The following is a 26,326-nucleotide window of genomic DNA, read 5'->3' on the forward strand; positions in this document are numbered from 1 at the left end:
AAATTTTACAAAATGGTTCCAGTAAAAGTGAAAGCAGATAAAAAAAAACTTAGGATTAAAAAAAAAAAAAAAAAAGGTTAAAGAGTTGTGGGAAAGATGTAGCTTAGTTTCTACCTTAAGGAAAACCCATATAAGGCTCACAATGCTTATTCATCCTCACAATAATATACAATATATGCAAGAAGTAAAGAGAAAAGAAGGAATGTTCATTACATTAAGGAGTTCATATTAATAATTCCATCCTTTGTCTGCTAGGCCAGTAGTTCAGCATCTTTGTATCACTCCATGACCATCTGCTTCTGCTCTCACTTAATCTCCGATTTCTCTGACTCGCATGTCTCCATACACCCATAAGAGGTTCCTTCTAATTACACGGGGCCCAACCGGAGAAAGATGTGGACATCTTTAAAGGACCATTATTTAGCATACTATGGTAATGCTTTGCAAAAAAGTAAGATTAAGGCTAGAGTATAGATTGATGAGGAATAGGATATTGACATAGCTGTACAGTACCTACATATCAATTAAAACTAGGCCACTTCACAGTGAAAAATGTTGGTGAATATAAACGTGAACAGTGATCAGTTAATATTAACAAAGGTCAGACAGATCATATCAGATAGCACTGCATCATGTCTGTGCAACCTTTGCCAAAGCTGCTTAGCTACTTGATATGGAGGAAATATCAAACGAATCAATGTTGAGAAAGAACCTACTGTCAAGGTCATGAAAGACAAAGAACATTTAAGTAACTCAGGATAAAGAAAACTAGAGACACATAAAGAAATGTAACGATTCTCTATGGGATGCTGAACTAGAAAGAAAAATGAAGATACTGCCAGAAAATAGGAAAAATCTGAATTTCATGGATTATAAGTGTATGTATCAATGTGATCATTTTGTATGACATATTCCTCATTTGTTAACTGTACTTTTAAAATAAGAGTCTGGGGGAGGGAGGAGGGAGAAGAAAGCAAGTTACATAATAATACATGAAATTCAATGTTTTTTGATGAATACAGCTTTTCTTGGAATGTACATACAAATAGCAGAGAGTCCTTGTGTGGGAGAATACAATAGATAATTTAGAGGTGGTAAATTTGTGACCTTTCAAATATAATGGCTGGGAGAAAAAGATCCTGCACAGTAAAATGCTAACAAGGGATACTTGAAGTTAATAGGGAGCTGTCTAGGCTATTCTAGCAACTCTTCCTTAAACACAAACATATTTCTAAAGAAATTATTTATGACAGGTTAATCTTTGGATACCAAATTTATGCTGCTCCAAACCTGAAATGATATAGTTGCTAATCCTAAGTGATGGACTGATTTTTAAAAAGTATAAAATATCTTTATGTATTATCACAACAGATGTAAAATGTTTTTGTTCATATATGTGTTAACTATTTGTATATTTTCCCTCAATGAAATCCCTGATCACACATTATTTTTTGTTACCTAGTTTGTGGCAAATATTTCTCCTAGATGATCTATTAGTGTTCTAAGGCTGTTATAATACAGTGGCATAATAAGTGGCTTAAAACACACACACACATACATACATAAATTTATCCTCTCATTTCTGGAGGCTAAAAGTATGAAATCAAGGTATTGCCACAGCCATACTCTAGCTGAAAGTTGTAAGGAAGAAAGCTTCCTTGTTTCTTTTTAGCTTCTGGTAGGTGCTATAAATCCTGTATCACTCCAATCTTTGCCTTCATTATCACAGGATGTTGTTCCTTTGTGTCTAGCTGTATCCAAAAGTTCCTCTTATAAGAACATCAGTTATTGGATTAGAACCCACTCTAGTTCAATATGCCCCCATCTTAAATTGATTACATCTGAAAAGATCCTATTGCCAAGTAACACACCATTCACAGTCATCAGGGGTTAAGACTTTAATGTCTTGTTTTTAGAGGGGATAGAAAGGGACACAATCCAATGTCTAAAAGAAGCTTTGTAAAAGATTCTTATATTTAAATGCATGAGAGATAAGTGGACTGTAACTTTCCAGTCTTGTGATGTCTTTGTAAAGTTTGGTTATCAACATTTTACACTTCTAAAGTAAGTTAGAAGGATTCCTTCCTCCTCTGTTTTCAAAAAGAATATTAAATGTTTTATAAAATTCACTGTTGAAGTGATCTGGGCTAGAATCTCTGTGGGAACAGTATGGATTAAAAATTTAATTAAATTAAAGAAAAATATTCAGCTTTTATAGCAATAGAGAGTTATCCACTTTCCCTTGAAGTTACTGCTTCTAAGTATCTAATGTCACTAACAAGAAGTCAGATGTCTATCTGACTCCAGTACTAGTGTAGATAATTTTATTTCTCTTTATAAAAGTTTATCTCTGGAGATTTTAAAGTTTTTTTTTTTTTTAACTTTATCCTTGGTGGTTTATAATTATAGAAAGATGGGGTAAGTGAAGATCTATTTACATTCATTCTGTTAAGCACTAGTTGGGCCCATATAATCCACAGACTTTTATTTTCTACTTTTTACGTGCTTCTTCCTTTATTTGATGCTTCTTTCCTTCTCTTTCTTCTATTTACTTCTGCAACTCTAAGAATGATATGGGAAATTCCACATTCGGTCTTCATTTCTCCTAAATTTTCTTACATGTGTCCTATCTCTGTCTTTTTATTCTGTTAATAAATAGTTAGTTCTTCCTTTTAGATGAAACTGTACTTTGCTATTCACCTTTTATTAGATTTTATCATTGTCTTGTTCTCTAATGGAGTCTTTCCCTAGTAGTCTTTTTTTCTTCCCATACTTAGCTTTTGAAAATATTACTTTTTTTTTTAAATTCCATTTGTTCTCGGCCCTTCCTGGTGGCGCAGCGGGTTAAAGCACTGCACTGAGAAACTAAAGCCACTTCCGCATGAGTTCGATCCCCGCCTGCCCCGGAGGTGACCACATGGCGAGGCAGACCTCTCCTGACCCGCCCGCTGCTCCCCTCAGCAGTGTACTTCGTTGATCTGCCTGTTCTGCTCCCCACTCTGTCTCTGGTGAATCCTCTCACCCTCTGCATCTCTGGCCTGTACCCTAGTTCTATATGAATAAATAAATAAATCTTTAAAAAAAAAAAAATTCCATTTGTTCTCTCTGATATTCTTTTGTTGTTGTTGAGTACCTGTGTTAAGTTCCCATGGCTCCTACAACAAATTATCATCAATTTTATACTTAAAACAACAGAAATTTATTCTCTTATTGTTCCAGAAGAAAGAAGTCTGAAAGCAGTATGACTGGACTAAAATCAGGGTGTTGTTAGGGCTCCATTCTTTATCCAGAGGCTCTAAGGGTGAATTCATTCTTTGCCTCTTCTAGATCCTGTCAACTGTCAGCACCCCTTAGCTATGGCCACATCACTCCAATTTCTGCATCCATGGCTACAATGCCCATGTCAGATTTCCCTCTGACTTACTACTGCTCGGCATGGGAGTTCTGACCTGCTCTATCTCCAACCTGGGCTGGTTCACCCCTCCTCAGGCAACTTAGTGGTCTCCTAGGAGATTGCCATATTGATCCTGGATTTAGTTGGACACCAAAGTGACATAGTGCACCATAATTCAGAAGACCTAGCCTCAGTGAACTTCCTGACTCAGCCTCCAAGTAGCTGAGCCAGCAGGCACTCACTCTTATACCTGCTACCTCTGCCTTTCTTACAAGGACATTTGTGGCTTAGGCCACCTAGAAAATTCAAAGTAGGCCCTTTACCTCAAAATCCTTAATTTAATCATACCTGCAATTATACATTTTTTCCATATAAAGTATAAGTTCCAAAGATTAGAATCTTGAGTTATCAAGGTCCATTTTCATAGAATTTATTTTTTCTAACCCTTCAATAATTAGTTTTCATTTGGTATTCCATCTGTCTTCAATACCCTCTATGCTTCCTTCAACTTATTACCAATTACCTAGGTGGGGAAAGAGCTAGTATTTAATTATCTAGGCAATGGGAAGGACTTTCTTCTCAATGTCAGCAAAAATTTACAGTTCTATTTTGCTTTTCACTTTTCAGTATTTCTACTTTTTGCTCCCACTTGAGGGCAGACACTTTTGTTGGCTGCAATTTGGTACAATGAGGGTAAGATCATAAGGGTTAGATGCATTAGTAGATCATTAATGATACACAAAAGAGGGTACCACAGCTACCCCAAGAATACCTTCTTTTATATTTTCTGCTAATTCTAACCTTGGAATTTGTATCCACCTTTTTCCAGAGTCTTCTTTGAATTTAGTTTGGTATTCTACTTCTACCTTATCCTAATTACCTTTATTGTCTTTCAGGGTTTCTTATAATTTGTGGGCCACAGAGAGGGACCCTTACTTCTTCCTAATGTTTTATATGGTCATTTTAAAACATATTTTTTGGATTGTTTTTTCCTCAAGAGATTTGAGAACCTTAGGGAAGTTATAGTGTGTACTACAAAAGAATCCTTGGTTCAAATTCCAGTCAGTCTTTAATTCACATTTAATACCTTCTCATATGATTGCTATCTTATCTTTATTTACTCTCATCAAGTTGTATGGCTGAACTTCCTTAAGTAGCTTACATTTAAAATATTTTAATAAGCAACTATATATTACAAAGTTTTAAAACTAAAAATACCCTCATTTTCTGAAATCTTTTTATTATATAGCCTTATATAATATACAAACGATCATAAATGAGTCAAAAGAATAGAAAAAAATGAAATATAGATATGTGTGTGTATATATATCTATATATGTAAACACATATATATATATATGGTATATATAGTGATGGGACTGAGAAAAATTATGTGATTGAAGAAATACTTATGATAAGGCTAAGGTTGTATTCTAAAGAATTGCTCTTACATGAAATTATAACCCTGAGATGGGTTAAATATTCCTGAAAAACATTTTTCTAGTAATTGTGCTATATCAAAGAACAGAAGATGAAAAGTTTCTTATGGGGCTAAATGCTTTTAGAGAAAAGAACGTATGTACCATTCTATTTTTAGAATGAAGAAAACAGCATAAATTTAAGACTATCATTCTGAGGTTAACTAGTGCCACATGTAGCAGATGTTTACTCTTACGTAGATGCCAACTGAATGTACAGGGAGCAATTCAAATATAACATTTGTAATTAAACTTGAACCTCTTTAAGATCTTCTCAAGCGAGCAATTATAAACTAAAAAAACTTTGTTTTGAGTCATAAGTAGAATAGCTATAGATATCCCAAGGTTATTAAAGAGTGCAATTTTAGAAGAATATTGAAGGTATTCACATAATTTAGTGGGACGATGGAGTCAGAGGAAGTGCCCTGTTTCGCTCCAAGGAGAATAGGCTAAGAAAGTCCAGATAGGCACTGGACTCAAAGCAACCCATGATGTAGGAAGAAACCATAGTGCCTCTCAATCACCAAGGAAACATGAATGACTACAACTGAGAAGATGTTGATGAAATTCAATGCATTACTTGAGGAGAGGGACAAAGTGTGGTTTATACCTACACCTGGGGTGGGTTAAACTGCTTGTTGCTGAATCTCACCATGAGAGTTATGCGTGAGAGTAGGGTGGAGAGTTAGGTGAAGAGGGCTCTCAGTAAGGAAGGAAAAGGATCAGAAAGGTACAACTCATCCAAGCCTGATCCTTTGGGAGTAAAAGAATAAGGGGACCAAATGGATACAGTGAAGAAGTGATGCTAAAAAGAGCTATACCAAAAGTTCAGTCTGCTGACTACATAATAGTCTAAAACCCAGAGAGAAGGGCCAACTGCAGTTATGCTGGCATGAACTGCATACATATTCACTACTTCCACTAGCAACAGACCCCTTCAGGACCATCCCCCACCCACAGACTACTTCTCCCTGACATACAATGTCATCTACTGGAAAAGTAGAAGTAGTTTTAATATTAAAAAAGAAAATCAGTAACAAGGAAACAGAAAAACACAATAAGCAGCAACAAACACCAGCGAGAGAGAGAATAAATATCTAGAACCCAACTACACGGACATGGAAGAACTTTATTCCCGTCAGATTAATAAAGTCCAATGTCCAAATTCAAGGAATTTAAAGAAATTAAAGGAAATGAAAGAAAGCACGCACACGCACACACACACACACACAAAAGCTGATCAAAGATATACAAGAAAACTTAGAAGAAGAAATGAATGTTTGGAAAAATAAGATTAAATATTACCCAATTTATTCTTATTTATGAGTAAAGCTCACAAAAAAGATCAGTGACATAAAAATTGAAGGTTTAAATAAGAAAATAATAGATATGCAAAATGTAAACCAACCAGTAATGGGAGATTAAAGTTCCAGATAAAGCTATGGAATTTGGACATACCAAATGGAACATCAAATCAGTGCCCTTGAAGATGATAACACACAAAGAATCCAGGTGTAAGAAGAAAGACATACAAATAAAATAATATGAAGAAAAACATAGAGAATTACCTGACTGCATGAGGAAAAACAACATAGCATTAATGGGTGGCTTAGAATACAAAGAGAGAAAAAGGAACAGAGAATTTATTTAAAGAAATTAGGAAAACATGCACAAACTGGAGAAGAAATTAAATATACACACCCATGAAGTTAAAAGAATACCAGGTTATCTAAACATAATGAGACACCTTGTAGTGAAACTTATTAGCATTCAATACAAAGAAAGAAAACTGAAGCTGGCTAGGGAAAAGAAGAAGATAGCCTGCAAAGGGTCACTGATAAGGCTTATATCTAACTTCTCTGAAAAAATACACTCAGGAGGGAATACTCATGATCAAAATTCTGCAAGTCAAGAATACTTTATTCTGGAAGGCTGTCCATCAGATATGAGGGAAAAATAAAGGTGTTCACAGACAAACAGAAGCCACAGGGGTTTACAAACACTAGATCTCTGCCTATTCTTCCCCCCACGGAAATATTGATATGACTGTTATATATAAATCAGAGAAGACTATCCAAAAGAAATGAACAAGGGAACAGACTGAGTTACAAACTTAAGAATAAAATGGTAACAGAAGACCTTTATATATTAATAATCACTCTAAATGGATACAATTCACTAATCAAAGAGCAGAGAGTAGTTGGATTAGAAAACACAATCCAACTTTCTACTGTTACCAGGAAATGCACCTGAGTACTAAAAATAAACATAGATTCAGAGTAAACCTGAAAACCATCTTACAAGGAAATGGAACCCAATGGAAGGCAATCATACTTAGAAAAAATAGATTCATATTTAAAAATGCTAACAAGAGATAGGGATATATACCATACAATGATTAAGAAAATACATCAGGAAGACAAAACACTTATAAAAAAAAATATATATATATATATACACACACACACACACATATATTCACCAAATGAAGGTGTATTATAATATATGCAATTGTTATAAACTCTAAAAACACACTGGAAAAACCACATTAGTACTTATAACACTTATAACACATAACACTTATAAAATATATATATATACACACACATATATTCACCAAATGAAGGTGTATTATAATATATGCAATTATTATAAACTCTAAAAACACACTGGAAAAACTACATGAGTAACTAGGGACTTCAATATCCTACTTTCATAAATGGACATCAACCTGACAGAAAATAAAGACACATAGCCTTAAACAAAGGATTACACCATATGGGGTTAATAGATACTTATAGGGCAGCAAACACAGAAGAGCTAAGTACATATTCTTCTCAAAGACACATGGGATGTTATCTAGGAATGACTACATAATGGATCACAAGACAAGTACCAACAAATTCAAGAAGACTGAAATTGCACGAAGCATCTTCTTTGATAACAATGGTATCAAACAAGAAATCAATCACAGATAAATCAGGAAAAAACTCTGTTAGATGGAGGTTGAATACACCACTATTGGATTATAGGAAATCAAGGTAGAAATTTAAAAATACCTAGTGACAAATGACTATGATTATGAGAGCACAGCCCTCCAGAACTTATGGGACACAGCAAAAGCAGTGCTAAGAGGGAAGTATATAGCAGTACAAGCCCACATCAAGAAAAGAGCTAAAATAGTCAATCTTATCTTTCACTTAAAGAATTAGGAGAACAAACAAGTCCAAAAGCCAGTAGAAGGAAGGAAATAGTAAACAACAGGCAGAGTAGAAATTCAAAGGATTATGCAATTACTATAACCAACTGTATACCAAGGAGTTGAATAACCTAGAAGAGATAGCGTAATCAAAAGTCTCTCTAAAATCAAAAGTCCAAGACCAGATGGCATCACTAATAAGTACTATTAAGCCTTCAAAGATGAGCTAATATCTATCCTTCTCAAGCACTACCAACAATATTAAGAAAAAGAACACTTCCAAACATGTTTTATAGGGTCAACATTACCTAATACCAAAAACTAGGAACAAACAACACAAAAACCTACAGACTAATTTCCTGGATAAACAGCGATGTAAAATCCTCAACAAAATCTTGGCAAACTTAATTCAACAATGCATCAAAGGATACATATCATGACCAAGTGGGATTTATCCTAGGGACACAAAGATTGTTCAGCAAGCAAAAACCAATCAACACAATCTACCACTTCAATAAAAGTTAAGATAAAAATCACACTATCCTATCAATAGATGTTGAGATAGCATTTTTAAGGTTCCACATCCATTTATGACAAATGGAACATACCCCAATGTATATCCCAACATCCATTTATGACAAAGCCACAGCAAACATAATTTTCAATAGTGAAAAAAATGAAATCTTTTCCACTAAGATCTAGCACACAAGACAAAAATGTGCACTTTCACCTTATTATTAAACATAGTATTGAAAGTCCTTACTAGAGCAATTAGGAGAAGAAAAGATATAAAAGGAATCATTTGAAAGATGACACAACAATATTAACAGAAAATGCAAAAGATTTAATGAAAAAAACTTATTCAGCAAAGTGGTGGATACAAAATCAGTACACAAGAGTCAATTACTTTCCTATATGCAAACAGTTCTAGAAGAGGAAAAAAATTCAAAACTCAACCCCATTTACACCAAAATAATTAGACAGGTGGGAATGAACTTAAAAAAAGGTGAAAGGCCTATACTAAAAATGCTATGAGAGATTTTTATAAGAAATAGAAGACACAAAGTAATGGAAAGATGTCCTTATTATATGTGTACACAAAAGTTTAAAATTCACTACTTTAAGAACCTTTCTTTTATTTTTTAAGATTTATTTATTTATGCATACAAGAACTGAGGTATAGGCCAGAGCTGTAGGGGCTGAGAGAATTCACCAGAGACAGAGTGGTAGCAGAACAGGCATAGTGAATGAAATACACTGCTGAACAGAGCAGCAGGTGAAACGAGAGGTCTGCTATACCATGTGGGTCAGCTTCCTGGCTGGCTGGGGACTGAACTCCTGCTGTCTGGCTGGCAATAGCTTGAGAGTGCTGTCTTTAACCTCTGTGCTACCAGGGATACCCCATAAGAACATTTCTTTTAGAGTATATTTCATGATTTTATTAAATTTTGTGCTGTAGTTAGTATAAAATTAAAATACTTTGATGCACATCTATTCCAAATTTTTGAGGACAAATGTTTAATTTTCAGTTAGAAAAAGGGAAACAAAATTACCTGCTTGTATATTTGTCGTAAGTACATGATCTCTTCCACAGTTCCCAAGGATATCAGCCTAAGCACTTTGACATCCCTGCATTGTCCAATCCTATATGCTCTGCAAAAAGGTAAGTGACAAAAGAAAACAAATGTCAAGGAAACAATTTTAGCTTCAGGAGATATCTTTTGGACATGACAGTGGAAAATTACTAAAACTTTAATTAAAGGCAGAGTGGAAGAATGCCTTGAGGAGCACTGATGTGAGCTCTCTAATGCTCAATTGCTGATCATGCCCCACAGCTACCCATGGATGTATCAGAACACCCTAAGACAAACCAGAGAGAGCTAACATCACCCAAGAACCCAATGAGCCCCAGATGCTGTGCCCATCAACATATGGGTAAAAATCCGTAAATATGGGAAAGAAGGGCTCACGTACTCTAAAAAATTCCAATTAGGGCAGAACAAATTGTAAGCAAGCAAAATGGAGGGAAAAAATTACAAATGGCCAGCCAAGACTTCAGGGCAATAATACACCACAGAGAGAAAACATGTTTCCAGAACCAAACTACAAACACATGAAGAATTGCCTCCTATATGATACAGAATTCAAAATGCCATAATTAAGAAAATTGAAGAAATGAAGAAATACAAAGAAAACAGAAAAGCTAATGAATGCTATGAGAAACAAAGTTAAGGAACAGACCCAACTTGAACATTAAATAAGAAAATAATGTAATTGCAGAATGTAAAAAAATCAATGAGATGAAAATTTGTAGAAAGATAAGAGGTAGAATAAAACAAATGGAAGATTAATTCTTGAAGACACACATGGGAAAAGAATAAAAATAGAAAAGATTATATTTAAAGGGGAAAAACATGAAGTGACATTTTGAGGATGTCTAACATCAGGATGAAATGAAATATAAGAATCATAGGCATCCCAGAAGAGAGAGAAGAAAACTAAAAAAAATCACTTAAAGAAATGAAGAAAACTTTCCAAACTTGAAGAAGGAACTGAACACAAAACTACAGAAAGCTGAAAGAACACTAACTACCTAAACAAAGGAAGACCTACAGCAGGACATAAAGTAGTGAAACTTCCAAGAGTCGGAAAAAAAAAATCTTCGTTAGGCTAACTTCAGACTTCTCTGTAGATACAATATGGGCAAGAAAAAATGGAGTGACATATTCAAAATACTCCAAGATAAAAATTGCCAGCAAAGAATGTTCCATTCTGCAAATCTCTCTCCGAAATATGAAGGAGAAACTGAGCCTTCTTAGACAAACAAAACCTTAGGGATTTTGCAGCCACTAACTCCTCCATTCCATGAAATATTAAAAGGAGCCAAATTGAAGGATGAATACAAAGAACTGAACAAGAAATTAAACAAAGCCACAAAACTATTTATAAATGGCAGTAGCAGACTTTCTTATATAATAATCACTCTTAAGTATCACTGGGCTAACCTCACCAATAAAAAGACACAGAATATCTATTCGAATTAGGAAACAGTATCCACCTTCTGATGGCGTTAGGGAATATACCTAAATTCCAAGACTAAAGGGATGAAAAACAATTTGATATGCAAATTGTAACCCAGGAAGTCAGGGACAGCCATACTTAATTAAGGTAAAATGGACATTAAACTTAAAAAGATAACAAGAGATAGGGATAAACACTAAGTAAGTAGGGGAATAATACAAAAACAAGACATGTAACACTCTTCAGTATATATCCAACAAATGAAGGAACACCAAAATACATAAGAAAACTACCATCCAATCTGAAAATACACATTAGAGAAAATGCATATGTGGCTGAAGACTTCAACACACCACTCTCACAAATAGTTCAACAATACAGAAAATTAATCAGGGCACAATTGGCCTAAACAAAAAACTAGGCTGCATGGGTTTAACAGATATTTATAGGGCACTGTACCTCAAAAACTCCCTATACACATTTTTCTCGAATGCATATGGGGCATTCACATATGTGAATTCACACAGTGAATTCACAAGCAACATAAAACTCATAAAGACTAGAGCTCTCCCTGGTAGCACAGCCCTACAAAGCTAACTCCACTTTAGCACAAGTTCAATTCCTGGCCAGGGACGTGACCCACACGGCATGGCAGACCTCTCCTGACCTGCCCACTGCTTCCCTCACTCTCAGCAGGGTACTTCACTGACCTGCCTGCTCTGCTCCCCACTCTGTCCCTGGTGAATCCTCTCACTGCCCTTACACCTCTGGCTTGTCCCCAGTTCTGTATGCATGAGTAAATAAATCTTTTTAAAAAATTCATGAAAACTGATATCATACCAAGTATCGTCTTTGTCTATAAAGATACTTAACTAAAAATAAATTACAAAAAGAAAACAAGAAAATAATTTGTGAGGCTGAATAACACAATACTGAAAGATCACTGAGTTAATGAGAAAATCAAAGAAGAAATTAACAAAAAAGAAAAAAACTAAAGTAAAATGTAAATGAGCTCACAACCTTCTAGAATGTATGAGACACAGCAAAAGTAGTATTAAGAGGCAGTATACAGCCATATAAACTCATATCAAGGAAGAGCCCAAATAATCTTATCTCACATCTCAAGGAGCAAGAAAAAAAAAGAAAAAAAACAAAATCCAAAGTCAGTAGAAAGAAGGAACTAAAAATCAAAGCAGATATAAATGAATTAGAAATCAAAATGACAGTATAAAAGACAATGAAACCAAAAGTTCATTCTTTGAAAATATAAACAAAACAGACAAACCTCTACCCAGGCTCACAAAGAGGAAGAAAATGAAAATAAATAGTATTAAAAATGACACAGGAGAAGGAAAACAAACAGTGAAAAACTTCAGGGCATAACATGAGATTACTATGAACAACTATATGCAAATAAGTTGAAGAGCTCATATGAGATGGACAGATTTTTAGAGCTCTGAAGAGAAGAAATAGAAAACCTGACAAACTAATCACAAAAAAGATTTAAAAAGTAACCAAAACTCTCCCAAAAAACAAAGGCTAAGACCAGATAGTTTTATAAGTGAATTCTACCAAACTTTTTTTTTAAGATTTATTTATGCATACAGAACTGGGGTATAGGCCAGAGGTGTGGTGGGTGAGAGGATTCACCAGAGGCAGAACAGGGAGCAGAAAAACAGGCAGATATACTGAGGTACACTGCTAAGGGGAGCAGCCGGCAGGTCAGGAGAGGTCTGCCACGCCATGTGGGTCAGCTCCCTTACTGGGGATTTAATTCATGCTGAAGTAGCTTCAGAGAGATTCATAATGCGATGCTTTAACCCACTGTACCACCAGGGAGAGCCCTAGATTTCTACCAAACTTTTAAAGATGGACTAATATCTACCCTGCTTAGAATCTTTCAAAAAATCGAGAAAGAAGGGCTTCTTCCAAACACATTTTATTATGCCAACATTGTGCTAATACCAGAACCAAAGATGACACAATTAAAGAAAACTATGAAACAATCTCTACAAACACAGATGTAAAAATCTTCAATAACATCTTAACAAACTGAATGTGACAATTCATTAAAAGGATTGTACATCATGGCCAAATACAATTTATACCAGGCACACTTAAGATGGTTCTACATCTGAAAATGAGTGTAATTCACTACATCCACAAAAAGAAAGTGCAAATAATATGACCATATCAACAAATGCTGACAAAGCATTTGATAAGAGTCAGTATCCATTAATAATGAGAAATTGGGGATAAGTGGAATTGATGTTAATATAATAAAAAGTTACTATACAGGGAAAGAGGTAATAATCAAAGCAAGCAGATACATTACTGAATGGGAGAATATATTTGCACATGTATGGGATAAGGGACTGATATCAAAGATCTAAAAAGAGCTCACACAACTCAAAACAAAATTAATAACCCAATAAAAAAGTAAGCAGAACAGCTAAATAGGCATTACTACAATGAAGATTCACAAATGGCAAGCAGGAGTAAGAAAAAAGGTTCATCATCATTTATAATTTGGGAAATACAAATCAAAACTACAATGAGATACCATCTCATACCTGTGAGAACAGCCCGATGTTAAAAAAAGAACCAAAAACAAGTACTGGCAAGGGTGTGGAGAAAAAGGAACCTTCTTACACTGTGGTGATAATATAGATCAGCCTCTGTGAAAAATAGTGTGAATTTTCCTCAAAAGGCTGAAAATGAATCTGCCACCCATAATGCTGTGATTTCACTTCTAGGAATCTACCCAAAGAACTAAAAAACACTAGTTTAAAAGGAAACCCAAACTTTTGTGTTTACAGCAATTCTATTTATAAGTTCCATCAAGATAAGGAAACAAAATAAATGCCCCCAAATGGATGAGTGGATCAAAAAGATAAGATAAATATACACAACAGAATACTACTCAGCAATCAAAAAAGATAAACTCATTCCTTTTGTAGGAAGGGATTATGCTTAGTGAAATAAGGCAGAAGGAAAAAGATAAATCGTAGAGGGTTTCACTTATATGTGGAATGTGGAATGTGGAACAACTAAAAAGTCAATGACAAACCTTAAAAACTTTTGAAAATATCTGAGTCATCAGGAAGGGAGAAGGAGATAGAGGGTAAGACATGAAAATGGGGCCAGCATAATGGACTATGGTGGGAAACTATGGGTGATTTGGTAGTGGGAGAGTAACAAGAATGTAAGAAAATGATACTTCAATTAAACAATATGTATGTAAAAATTTTAAATATGTATATAAAATTCAATTAAAATGTGTATATAAAATTTGAACTGCAAAAAATTTCAAATTACATACATAACAAGTTTACTTTGATTACAAACATATTTCACTGTCTAAAAACATCCTAAATTCAGACTTTTATGACAGTCTTAAGTTTATGACTGGATTATGCTTCCGAATGATTTCATTTATAGAAAGCTCTCAAAAATGCAGGCTAATCCATGATGAGAGAGAACAGATCAGTGGCTCTTTATGAGTAGAAGCAGGGGAAGTCATAGGGAGGGTGGATTATGAAGGGCTAAGGAGAAACTCTTGGAATTATTAATAGGACCACTACCTTGATTATGGTGGCTTATGATATATACATATATCAAAACTTACATATTATACACTTTAAACAGGTAAAGTTCATTGGATGCCAATTAACCTCATCAAAACATAAAAAACAAGTGGGACAGACATATTGGCAACCTGCTTCCTAAGTACAAACAGAATCAACTATATTTAAAAGTGAATCTTACCAGCTCACCACCTGTGCATGAATAACCCATATATCCCCCCTACCACCAGGTAGTTGTGTGCTAAAGTAGTGCAGAAGTGAAAGGGTAGGGGACAGCTGTGGCCACACTGGTGGCCATTCCTGATGGAGGTACAAACTAGGAAAGGGCATACACTACTATACCACAGGTTGGCACAGGTGACCTCCATAGTGAAGGTGAGGTACTATGTGGCCTGCTAACTGAGTCCTGTAACAGGGTATTCAGTCCCAGCAAGTCTAACTAGTGATAGCACCGACAAGCGGTAGGGGTCTCAACTCTCCTTCCCACCCTTTGGGAACTGAAAGATTCTGAGGTTGGAGAGAAACCTGCTGCAAACCATGGGGGTCTACTATACAGAGGCAGAAATGTGGAAAGCAGCCTTTGGGCAAGGAATAAAACTTGGGTTTCCCAGCCTTGACCTGCCCTCCTCCAACCTAATACTGTGACTGAGGCATTTAGATTTCCACTTCTACACACTTTCCTCCCTTACTGCCTAGATAAATGATAAGCCTAATAGGCACAGTGGTGCTTACTGGGGGAGAAAAGAAATCAAGACATCTTTGAAGGAAAGGCTCAATCTAGGAAACATTGGATGGAAATGATAGAAGAGAAGGATCAAAGGTCCAGAGTTTCAACTTAACACAGAATTGGAGAAGTTAACAGAGTTTAGAAGAATTATCTAGAAGAAACTCAGTGAAGTCCAAGACACTTACTTAACAACAGAAAGACAAGCAGGATATGCACCCCCCCACCAAAAAAAAAAATACAGGAGTAGGAATTCTTCATCAAATAAAGACTACAAAAAAAGAAAATACAGAGATGCTAGATATAAGGAATGTAGTAAAGTGAAGACAACCATGGCAAGCAAAGTAAATTGGGTTAATCTTGCCAAAAAAAAAAGAGTGAAGTAGAAGTTAAAAATGTAAACATAACTCAAGTGGAAGAGAAAAAAAATTAAGAAAAAACTGAAATTCTAAGAACACTACCAAACTCCATTAGAAAGAAAACATGAGGATAATAGGTATTTCAAGCTCAAGAGAGATGGAAACAGAGACTTTATTCAAACTAATAATAGCCAAGAATTTCACAAATCTAACCATAAATGTCCAGGGGGTGACAAAATACCTAATAAATGCAAACCGACTTATACTGAGACACATCATTGTTAAATTATCAAAAGCAGTCATGAGGAAAATACATTCACTGTTGGTGGGGAAGTAATTTAGTGCAGTCTATATGGAAAGTAATAGGAAGATTCCTTTAAAAACTAAAAATGGAAATGCATATGAGCTAGCAATAGCATACCTAGGCATTTATCTGAAAAATACGAAAACCCTATTATGAAAAATACATGCACTCCTATGTTCAGAGCAACATTATTTACAATAGCCAAATTATATATAAACAAATAGATTAAATAAATAAATAAATATAAAATGATGGAATCAACCTAAATGCTCAACAATGGATGATGTCTAAGAAAAGAAACTTTGAAACATATGGTATACATATTCAATGGACTATTATTAGCTGATTAAAAAGATGAAATCATGGTTTTAGTGACACGAGTTGATTATGCTTAGAGAAGTAAATCAGAAAGTGAAAGAATTTCCAGATGGTTTCACTTATTTGTGGAATATAAAAAACCAAAGAAAACAAACTGGCGAAACAGTATAAAAGTAACTCTTAGCACTGAAAAAATACGAGACATCAGAGGGTGAAGAAAAGGGAATGAAGGAAGAGTGGAGGGACTCAATGTGATGGTACAATGGCACTAGAGCTTTGGTGGTGGGTGAGGAAGACATATATGCATACTGAGGGTGGATCCGAATTACACAGTTTTGTAAAGAAATAATAAACCTGAAAACTTATTAAAAAAGGAATCTATCCTATGGTTTCTATAACAGACTATAGTCATTTTTAAAATGCTCTACAAATGTTTGAAAATACAGGGTATTCTGTATTATAAGGATACATATATATGCGCATTGAAATAAGCTAGGCAACTATTATTCAACTTACTTTTTGTCTAGGTGATCTATTAATTTTGAGAGACAGTGAGTGTCCCAACACATTTGGAGATTTGTGCACTTTCATCATATGACTTTTGGTTTTGTTGTGTAGCAATTATTATACTTTCCTAATGAACTGTATCCTATTTTATTTTCCTTAATACAGTTTACTTTGAACTTATTAATATTTTATCACTTTCTTTTTATCATTATTACCAACTCTGTGATCAGGTACTTTTCTATATATTTAACTTTCTATGAGTTTTTAATTTATATGTGTGTGTTATGTGTCCTAATAAACATAAACCTGAAACTCTTTTTTTTTGCTCTTTTTAAGGGAGTTTGAACTAATTCATATTTACGTTTGACCTTACTTCTAACATTTTATGTTTAGTATTCCTAACATTTCATTAATCTAGTATTTCTAACATTTTATGTTTAGTATTCCAAGTTTCCTTTACCTCCCCTGCCCCAGACACTCATATTTCCAATCATTTACTAATATATTTTCTTGACTCCCCCTTTAAAATTACTTTGGGAAGTTCTGGTGGATGTTTTACAACTATTTTTTAGTGTTTCTCAAATGGATTTGATGATCAGAAGTATCACCATTACCTTGAGAGTGTTTTATGATTTTTAAGTGTAGTAATGTATTACAAGATTTAAAATCTTGACTGTTTTTAACAGCAGTTCAACAGCTTTAAGAAAATTCACTATTGTACAGCAATCACCATCATATATCCCCACAACTTTGTTATTCCAAACTGAAACTTTATATCCAAGACCTCCCTACACCCCTTCCATCAGACCCTCATAACTACCATTCTACTTTCTATCTGACTATCCTAGATAGTCAGATTCTCAAGTGGAACCATTCACTATTTGTCCTTTAGTGGCAAGATTATTTCATTTAGCACAAACTCTTTAAAGGTTCATCCATGTTGTAGTCAGTTTGGGATTCCATTCCTTTGTTAAAGGCTGACTAGTATTCCACTGTGATGAAAAATATTTTTTGTTTCTCCTATGAACATAGCTCTACAAAAATTTGCTTGCATTCCTGCTTTCAATTCTTGGGGTATATCTACAAGAAGAAATGCTAGATGATAATGTAATTCTAAGCTTAATTTTTTGAAAGTCACCATATTTTATTCCATGGCAACTGCACCATTTTATATTCCCACCAGCATGGCACAAGGTTCCCATTTCTTCACACCTTCAATAACACTTGTTATTTTCAGTTATTTTGTCAATAGTCTTCCTATTAGGCATGAAGTGATGTGTCATTGTAGTTTGATTTTCCAAGTGATAGCGATGTTGAACAACTTTTGATGTGCTTATTGGCCATTTGTAAATCTTTCATTGAGAAATATCTAAGTCCTTTTCCCATTTCTGAATTGTATTATTATTTGTTGTTGAGACTATAGGTTCCAAATATTAACCTTTGTCATATATGTGATATGCAAATATTTTCTATTCTATGGGTGGCCTTTTTATAGTGTTATAATACCCTTCACAATGGTTATCCTGAGAATTTTTTTAACTCTAGACCTACAGAACAGAAAAACTTGGTGGGTGAAGCCTGAACATATGAAGTCACAGGTGATTATTATGCCCTACTCTTTTAGTTAAAACCTGTAGATGTTTTGCTAGCATTTAAAATCATTGTTCTGCATAAATTCTGAAAGCTGAAAAGTATATTCTAATCCATTCCAGATAGAAGAAAATTTCTAGCACAATTTTCCCCATTACCATACCCCAATATTACATGCAGTTTTAGTTCTTGATTATTATTTTTTATACTATGCCTCATATCTGTGAAAATTCATTCTTTAAGCCTCTGTGCAACACCATCAACAATTGCTTAGATTTAAGTATAAATACAAATGTTATTTGTATTTTTACTATAAATGGCTTGGGATGTCTTCTTTGTATACAGGTTACTATTTCATGTATTGGATTAAATCTTTAAATAGTGAATTTTACCCCATGATAATATATCTTCTCAGTTCTAGATAATAACAGTTGCTTTTATTTTTGACTCACATATTGATATTTTATCCTTTGATTACAAATCAAAATAATTTTCAGGTAAAGTCATCTGAATTTTGTCCTTTCACAATTCTATTTTTTGAAATCATCAATGCAAATAAAACGTTTATTTCTCAAAGTCTTATCTGCAGAAATGAGTATGATTCCCTTGTTGGATTTTTACATAATTTTCTCTCTATCTTTCTCACTTTGGCATCCTGTGGCCAGAATTTTCCATTCTAAGTTACAAATGAGGAATTGGAGCTCTTGTAAAGGAGAGCTGGTCTGGGTTTTCATGCAGGTACACAAATTTATCTAGTCATTGCTCCCCTTTTTTTTTGTCCTGTGGGGATTTGGGATTACTTTAGGTTTGGTTCTGCTTTATGATCTGATTCCAACAGATTCATCCCAAAAACCTTTTGTGAGTAAGATTCCACACTTATTTATAATTAATTTCCCAGAAGATTGTATTCTGGCTTGTTCTCACATCTTATAGTTGCTGACCCCATGCCTAAATTATCTTTGCTCTCTTACTGACTTTAGGTTGTGGTTTTTCTCTGTTGGCTTCTTGATCATACAGATATACAGATTTCGTTCCCTAACTTCCAGGAGTTTCTCAAAACTTTTGACCTAGAAGTGTTACCTTCTTTGATTTTCTGCAAAAAATATTTTTTAAAAGTATTTTAATTTTTTTTTCAGTATTATACCTGTCAATGGCTTGAAGATCATTGGCTGGATTCCAAGTAGGATCAAATAATACAACAACATTGGCACCAACAAAATTGAGACCTAGTCCACCAGCCCTAGAGGAAACAGAAAATAGTACATTAAAAAGGGGAGAAGGTAATACTCCCCTGTAACTCAATTTTGCCATCATTCTTTTTTTTTTTTTTTAATTTATGCATACAGAACTGGGATACAGCCAGAGGTACAGGAGTGGCAAGAGGATTCACCAGAAACAGAACAGGCACATTGATAATGTACACTGCTGTGCCCCCATGGAAGGGCCCCAATTTTGCCATATTCTATAACCAAAAGAACAGAATAGAGATAAGTGGAAATACCTAAGAAAAAGTCTACTACTCTATAATATTCCTAAAGTATCTGATCTTTAGAGTATATATAGACTGTGCTGTTTTTAACATTTTTGAACATTCAAATATTGTTTCTGCAAGAATTTCCTAACATAATTGAAAACAACTGCTATTATATTCAGCTTAATAAAGTAATACCTACCTATCTACTCACACACCCACATACATACACACACACAAAATTTAAAAACCACTTCAGGTATAAACACATTTCTCCTATTCCTTGCACTAAGTGCAGCTAAAATCCCTGGACATTAGACAAAATAAAAAAGACACAGGGAGAGAGAAGGAGAGGGAGAGAGAGAGAGAGAGAGAGCATGAGCAAACCAGAGAGTGAGAGTATACAAACTGGCTAGGGATTACAAGACCTAAGGAATGACATGACAGTTCCCTAGCTTTAGTTTTGCATAATATATTGAAACTGGGTTCTGAGGATAATTGCAAAGCGGAAGTGCCAACAGTGAAAAAAAAAAAAAAAGGTGCGCTTGTTCCATTAGCTAAAAAATAAGGAAAAATGCAGTATTTTAAGATTGAAAAATGTTAAACAATAACTATCCTATTCCTGCAAATGTGATGGAAAAAAAGTGGTGGTTATATCCCCAATCTGGTTAGCAGAGATTGAGGAAACTAGAGCCCCATTGTTGCTTAGCCACGACAAAGCATCTTTCACTGCACTTGAATAGTACCAAAAAAGACTAAGTACAGTGAGAAGCTGAAGCTTTCATTTTGTCTAGTAATCATGAGGTCTCACTTTGCACTGTCAGTGTATGCCAGACAAGCTCAGTAAGAAAGCACCTCATCCTCAGGATGTCAACAGAGGTCAAGCCGGAAGCCTCAACTTCCATATCTACCTGACTGTTATACAACTTACTAAAACAGAAAATCTAAATAAGATATAGAGTCTGATAACATAATACTCAAAATGTCCAGGATACAATAAAAATTACCAGTGACAGCAAAAACCAAGAAAATTTCATCTTGCATAAAAAAAGGTAATCAATAGATGAAAACACTGTAATGGCTCAGATGTTTTTGAATGAGGATTTCAAGGTTTATTTTATTTATTACATACAAAAGCTGGAGTCTAGCCCAGAGGTGCAGGGGGCTGAGTGGATTCACCAGAGTGGGGAGTAGAATGTGTGAATAAACTGAAATACACTGCTGAGGGGAGCAGCAGGCAGAACAGGAGAGGTCTGTTGTGCCATGTGGGTCACCCCCAACTGGGGATCAAACTTGTGCGGCAGTGGCTATGGATAGCTCTATAGTGCTGCCCTTTAACCCAATGAGCCCTACCTTTTATTTGTAATGACATCTATAAAGGTTAAGGTAAAGTATCATCATCCTTCTATGGTCTTTCTTTCTATAGCTATAACTTAAATAGTTATGGAACTTTATATACAACATCAGTAAATTTGGTTTTTTTTTTTTTTTTTGCATTCCAGAGCTCCTTAAAGACCCACACAAATAAACACACTTCTTATTCATTAAGGGTCAATGAATTGAACAAAAGGGCATGAGATGGATTAGACAATATAACCGTTAACCAGTCATACATAGCCATAGCAAAAAGGAAAATTTTCATCAAGAGGCATATGCTATATATGATTCCAATGAGTTATTTTAAGAGTGGTGCTTAGAATCACTTTCTGGACACTCTATAGCAAAAGAAATGCTGTTCTCATCTTTCTGAGGAAGTTAAGATATAGTTTATGGAATAATGATAAGAGAAACAAAATAATGTTTCTTAAGAGCCTTTCAAACTATGACTCATTGTGTGGGACCAGTAAAAAGCACCTATATCGTGGAAAATTTGACTTTTGAAGCTTAGTACCCCAAATCCTTAATTTACTTCTTATAAATAACTATTAATACACTATGGTTTAAGTTACATAGTTTGCTTAGAAGTTGTTTCTAGTCAATCAGTATATAATCTTGAAAGTCAAGATGAAGAATGAGGTTGTGTTACTACTGACACTACAGTTTTTTGCTACTTAAATGGAAAGTCAAATTTTATCTTTGGTCAAATATGTGATGACATTTTATATTTTTTTAAAAGGGAAGACAAAATTAAAATTCAAAACTAAAATAATCTTTATTTTCCTCAAAGGTTTTTCTAATCTCAACAGTCTGTTTTTCTAATCTGAACAGCCTTTCTGTTGAATTTCCCTTCCCAAATGACTAGACCATGACACAATACAACTCACACATAAATAATGCTTTATATTGGGTGCCAATCTTTCAAGGAAAGAAAATATTAATATTCTTCTCTTCTTTAGCTTATATCAAAATAGAAAACAATGAACATTTATTGAACAGCTATGATAGACTGAAATTGTACAAGATATTTTCATATATCCTGTTCGTCCATCCTCAAAAAGTTCTATGAGATAATCATTATCTTCATTTTTTACATCAAGAAACTGGGAATCCGAAAGATTAAAGTCTCCTAAAGCCAGTGTTTGGATTTAAATCCTTATGTCTTGACTTAAAATTCAATGCTAAAAAAAACTGAATTTTATCTTTCTGGGAAAATTACTTATTTGAGATGTGATGGCATAAAGACTCCTCAAGCACTTGAAGGCAAAAAAAATAATAATAAGGTATGATAGAAAACAGTTTTGGAAAGCATAAAATAAATCAGTACATTATGAGAACAAGTGAAAATTAGCTATCATTCAAACAGAAGAAACATTAAAGATTTATCTGTCTAATATTGTGATTGGAAAAAATGTGATTAACTATCCATTAGATTGCCTATATGAAAAAATCACCTAGAAGTAACTAAAATAAGTTGAAATTCAGAAATATTTTCTAAGACTTAGATGAACAGCACCAAAAATAAATCTAACCAACTGCTCCATTTAGCTTTTTAAGTTTTGAAATTAATTTATCCCAGATGCCTTATATGAGACAAAAGAAGTTTCTACCCATGGAGGTAGCATTCTTCAAAGAAATTCTGAAATTAAAATTGAAGATTGAGTTAAGGGAAAAGGCAAAAACTCTTCTTTCTTGAAAGTGTGTATATTCTTTAAGATCTTTTAATAAGAAACTCATAATTAGGTTTTAAGAACTGATCTATGGGGCCTTCCTGGTGGACCAAGGGGTTAAGTCTCAGCACCATGAAGCTATCACCAGCCACTGCAGCATGAGTTCAAACCCAGGCCAGGGAGCTGATCCATATGGCACAGCAGACCTTTCCTGCCTCGCCTGCTGTTCTCCTCAGAAGTGTATTTCAGTAGATCTGCCTGTTCTTCTCCCTTCTCTGTCCCTGGTGAATCCTTTCACATTACTCACCCCTGTCCTCCCTCCCTGCATCTCTGGCCTAAATAAATAAAATCTTAAAAAAAAAAAAAGAAAAAAAAGAAAAAAAGAAAAAAGAACCAATTTAACATTTATAAAAGCCTAAGTATAGAGTTGCTGTAGTTGAGATAAGGTAGAGAAAAAAGAGGGAAACACGTGGCCCAGTGGGCTCTCTAGGGCTCCTTGAAGACAGTTTAAGAACCACTGCTACAACTCAGTTTCTGTTATTGAATTAATAAATTTATGGCTCATTTAAGTCTGGTTGTTCTAACCACAAAATATGAGTCAAGAGACTACCACAGCAAATGAATACCAGGAAACACTCTTTTTTTAATTGCTGTCTTTATAATCCCAGACATCTAAGTAGAATTCAGTGCTGATAGGGAAATTGACAGAAAGGTTTTTAGTAAGACTCAAGGTAAGTGTTATTTCAGTCATAATTAATAGCATTTTTTGCTGCTTCTCCCTAAAGTCAAATAAAACAAAGCAATTTAAGCATAACCACTGATAAGTATACAGCGATATTATAAAAGTTATCTTAAATCTTAAAATCTTACAGTAAGGTAAAAATCAAGATATCATTTATTTTCTTACATTGTGGAAACAAGGCAAATGTTAACATCTTGTGTGCTGTTGAACTCTTTCACGATCTTGATTCTTTCTTCTGATTTGGTACTTCCATCAAGTCGTCGGAAATCAAGCCCAGATGCCATACAATACTGCTGCAGCACATCAAGCAGCTAGAGGAAAGGTAGGGAGATGGGCAGAGACAAATTCATGACTTACTAAGTTTCATCTAACTACTGAGATGAGATTCCTAGTCATTATTAATCATTAACTATTGCTGTTCACAATTTAACTCTTTTAATTATAAGAACAAATGTTTTCCTCACTTCTGACCCATACATCTCCTCCAATTATCCAGTAACTGACTTTAACATTCAACAGTCTTTGCTTTTGGGAAAGAAAAAAAAAAAACTTTCAAAAAAAGTCTTACTAATGGGCCCTCCCTGGTGGCGCAGCGGGTTAAAACACAGCACTAAGAAGCTTAAGCCACTTCCACATGAGTTCGATTCCCGCCTGCCCCCAAGGAGATCCACATGGCAAGGCAGACCTCTCCTGACCCGCCTGCTGCTCCCCTCAGCAGTGTACTTCATTGATCTGCCTGTTCTGTTCCCTACTCTACCTCTGGTGAGTCCACTCACCCTCCACATCTCTGGCCTGTACCCCAGTTCTATATGAATAAATAAATAAATCTTTAAAAAAAATCTTACTAAACAAAATAAAAATGGAACATACTAGCCAAAACTTTTATGAAAATATAGCTGACTATTTGTATTATTTTATACATTAAAAAAATCTCTTGTATGTTTCAAAGAACAGGTTACTCAACAAAAATACCAAAAACAAATGAAAAAATCTATCTTTTGAGTTTGCTATGAAACTAACCCTGATATAACACAGGTTTAATTGTCCACTGCTTATTTCACTACCATGTCCTACAGTATGGGTAAGACAGAAAATATGGGTGTACACGGTTAAGTCGCTCAGGGTTTGTGCCTCAGGAGTCAGGTTTGGGTGACTCAAGAATAAACTTAAGCTAAAACTCACCTTGGTGGAAAAGGAGAAAAGAAGAACTTTATCTTTGTTTTTCCTGCAATGATTTAAAAGCTGCTGAAGGACCTGGAAATGAACCACAGAACATCAGTGAATCAGTTCCAACTAAAAGTACACTTTATATACATAAACGTTTCCTAAGAATTTCTTTAAAATTGTTTTTATACAACATAACCTCAGTCCCCTTTCTTAATTCCCTTAATTTTTGCCAAGTTAGGGAAATAATGTTTCAGCTATTAGATGAGGGCTAGTCATCATCATATTGTCAATAATGAGGTAAAGTTCCCGAAGGCTTTTATTTCATCTCATCTGGTTTTAATAAAATAGTAGCATTTCAGATTATGGCATTCATTTACATGCATTAATTTAATTTCCAAAATGCTTTCTTTATACCTACAATATGCTCAGGAACTAAATTACAGAGTAGCATTCTTTCTAGGAAGTACTTAAATTTTCTCTAGATAAATATAATGAAATGTGTTCAAAAACATCTAGGTTCTATGCCTTGATTATTTATTTTCTTCTCAATTTCTCACCTCAGTTTCTCTATTTATAGTACCCTTGACTTCTAGATGTAGTTTTGACCTCAAAATGCAAATAATCTGCCTGCAAATAATCCAAAGCCCATGTATAATAGCAATAGGGTTATTTTTAAAACAGGCCATTTCCACGTCTAGCAATAACAGCTTCAGGACACTGTGGAAGCACAATCACAAAAAAAAAGAGAAGTCATTTCTGCATGAAGTCTACAGTTTTTCTGAACGAATGCAATAAACACATGCAAATTTATTCAATGATGAATATTCAAACTTTTAAATTGAAAAAATATATCAAAATAGTACTTTTTTAATAACTGAGCTAGCGAAGACATTATGTTAACTGATCTTTATAACTCAATGCCTCAAAAATGCAATGGAGTTAAAGTAAAAAAAGCTTAGATAACTAAGTGGGGAATAAAAAATGTTACATATCAGGCAAAAACTCTGCTAATATATAAAAAAAATGAAGTAAGTCTTATTTGCAGTAGTCTTATTGTTAAATGAAATAATCTATAATATGTGCATCTGATGTTGACATAACACATTAACTTTTCTAAATTAATACTTAGTTTTAGGCCAATTTTAGATTTATGGAAGAATTGGCAGAATATAAACAGAACTCCTAACTCTTTTATTCCCCTCACTGCTCTCCAATATGTAGGTTCCCTTATTAATAAAAGAGTAATTAATAATATCTTGTAATAACTAATAAATGAATAATGATAAATTATTATGAACTAAAGTACACATTTTACATTAGGGTTCATCATGTTGTTCAGTTCTATGACTTTTGATATATGTATATTAGTATTTACCACTAAGTAAATAGATTTACCACTAAGTAAAACAGTGTTATCG

General features: G+C 34.3%; 1 protein-coding gene across 2 annotated transcripts in view; it reads right to left on the bottom strand.

The window, feature by feature from the left end:
* Nucleotides 1–26,326, bottom strand: part of ERCC6L2 (excision repair cross-complementation group 6-like 2) — a 115,001-nt gene that overhangs the window by 54,570 nt on the left and 34,105 nt on the right. For both annotated transcript variants that reach the window (XM_012726625.1, XM_012726624.1), the window contains exons 10-13: nt 24,924–24,995; nt 23,907–24,052; nt 19,626–19,721; nt 9,625–9,724 (exon numbers count right to left, since the gene is read on the bottom strand). In XM_012726625.1, coding sequence (XP_012582079.1) covers nt 9,625–9,724; nt 19,626–19,721; nt 23,907–24,052; nt 24,924–24,995 — 414 coding nt within the window. The remainder of the gene's footprint in view (nt 1–9,624; nt 9,725–19,625; nt 19,722–23,906; nt 24,053–24,923; nt 24,996–26,326) is intronic.

The sequence above is a fragment of the Condylura cristata genome, unplaced genomic scaffold (genome assembly GCF_000260355.1).
Source record: "Condylura cristata isolate star-nosed mole 26May11 unplaced genomic scaffold, ConCri1.0 scaffold00017, whole genome shotgun sequence".
Taxonomy (NCBI): Eukaryota; Metazoa; Chordata; class Mammalia; order Eulipotyphla; family Talpidae; genus Condylura; species Condylura cristata.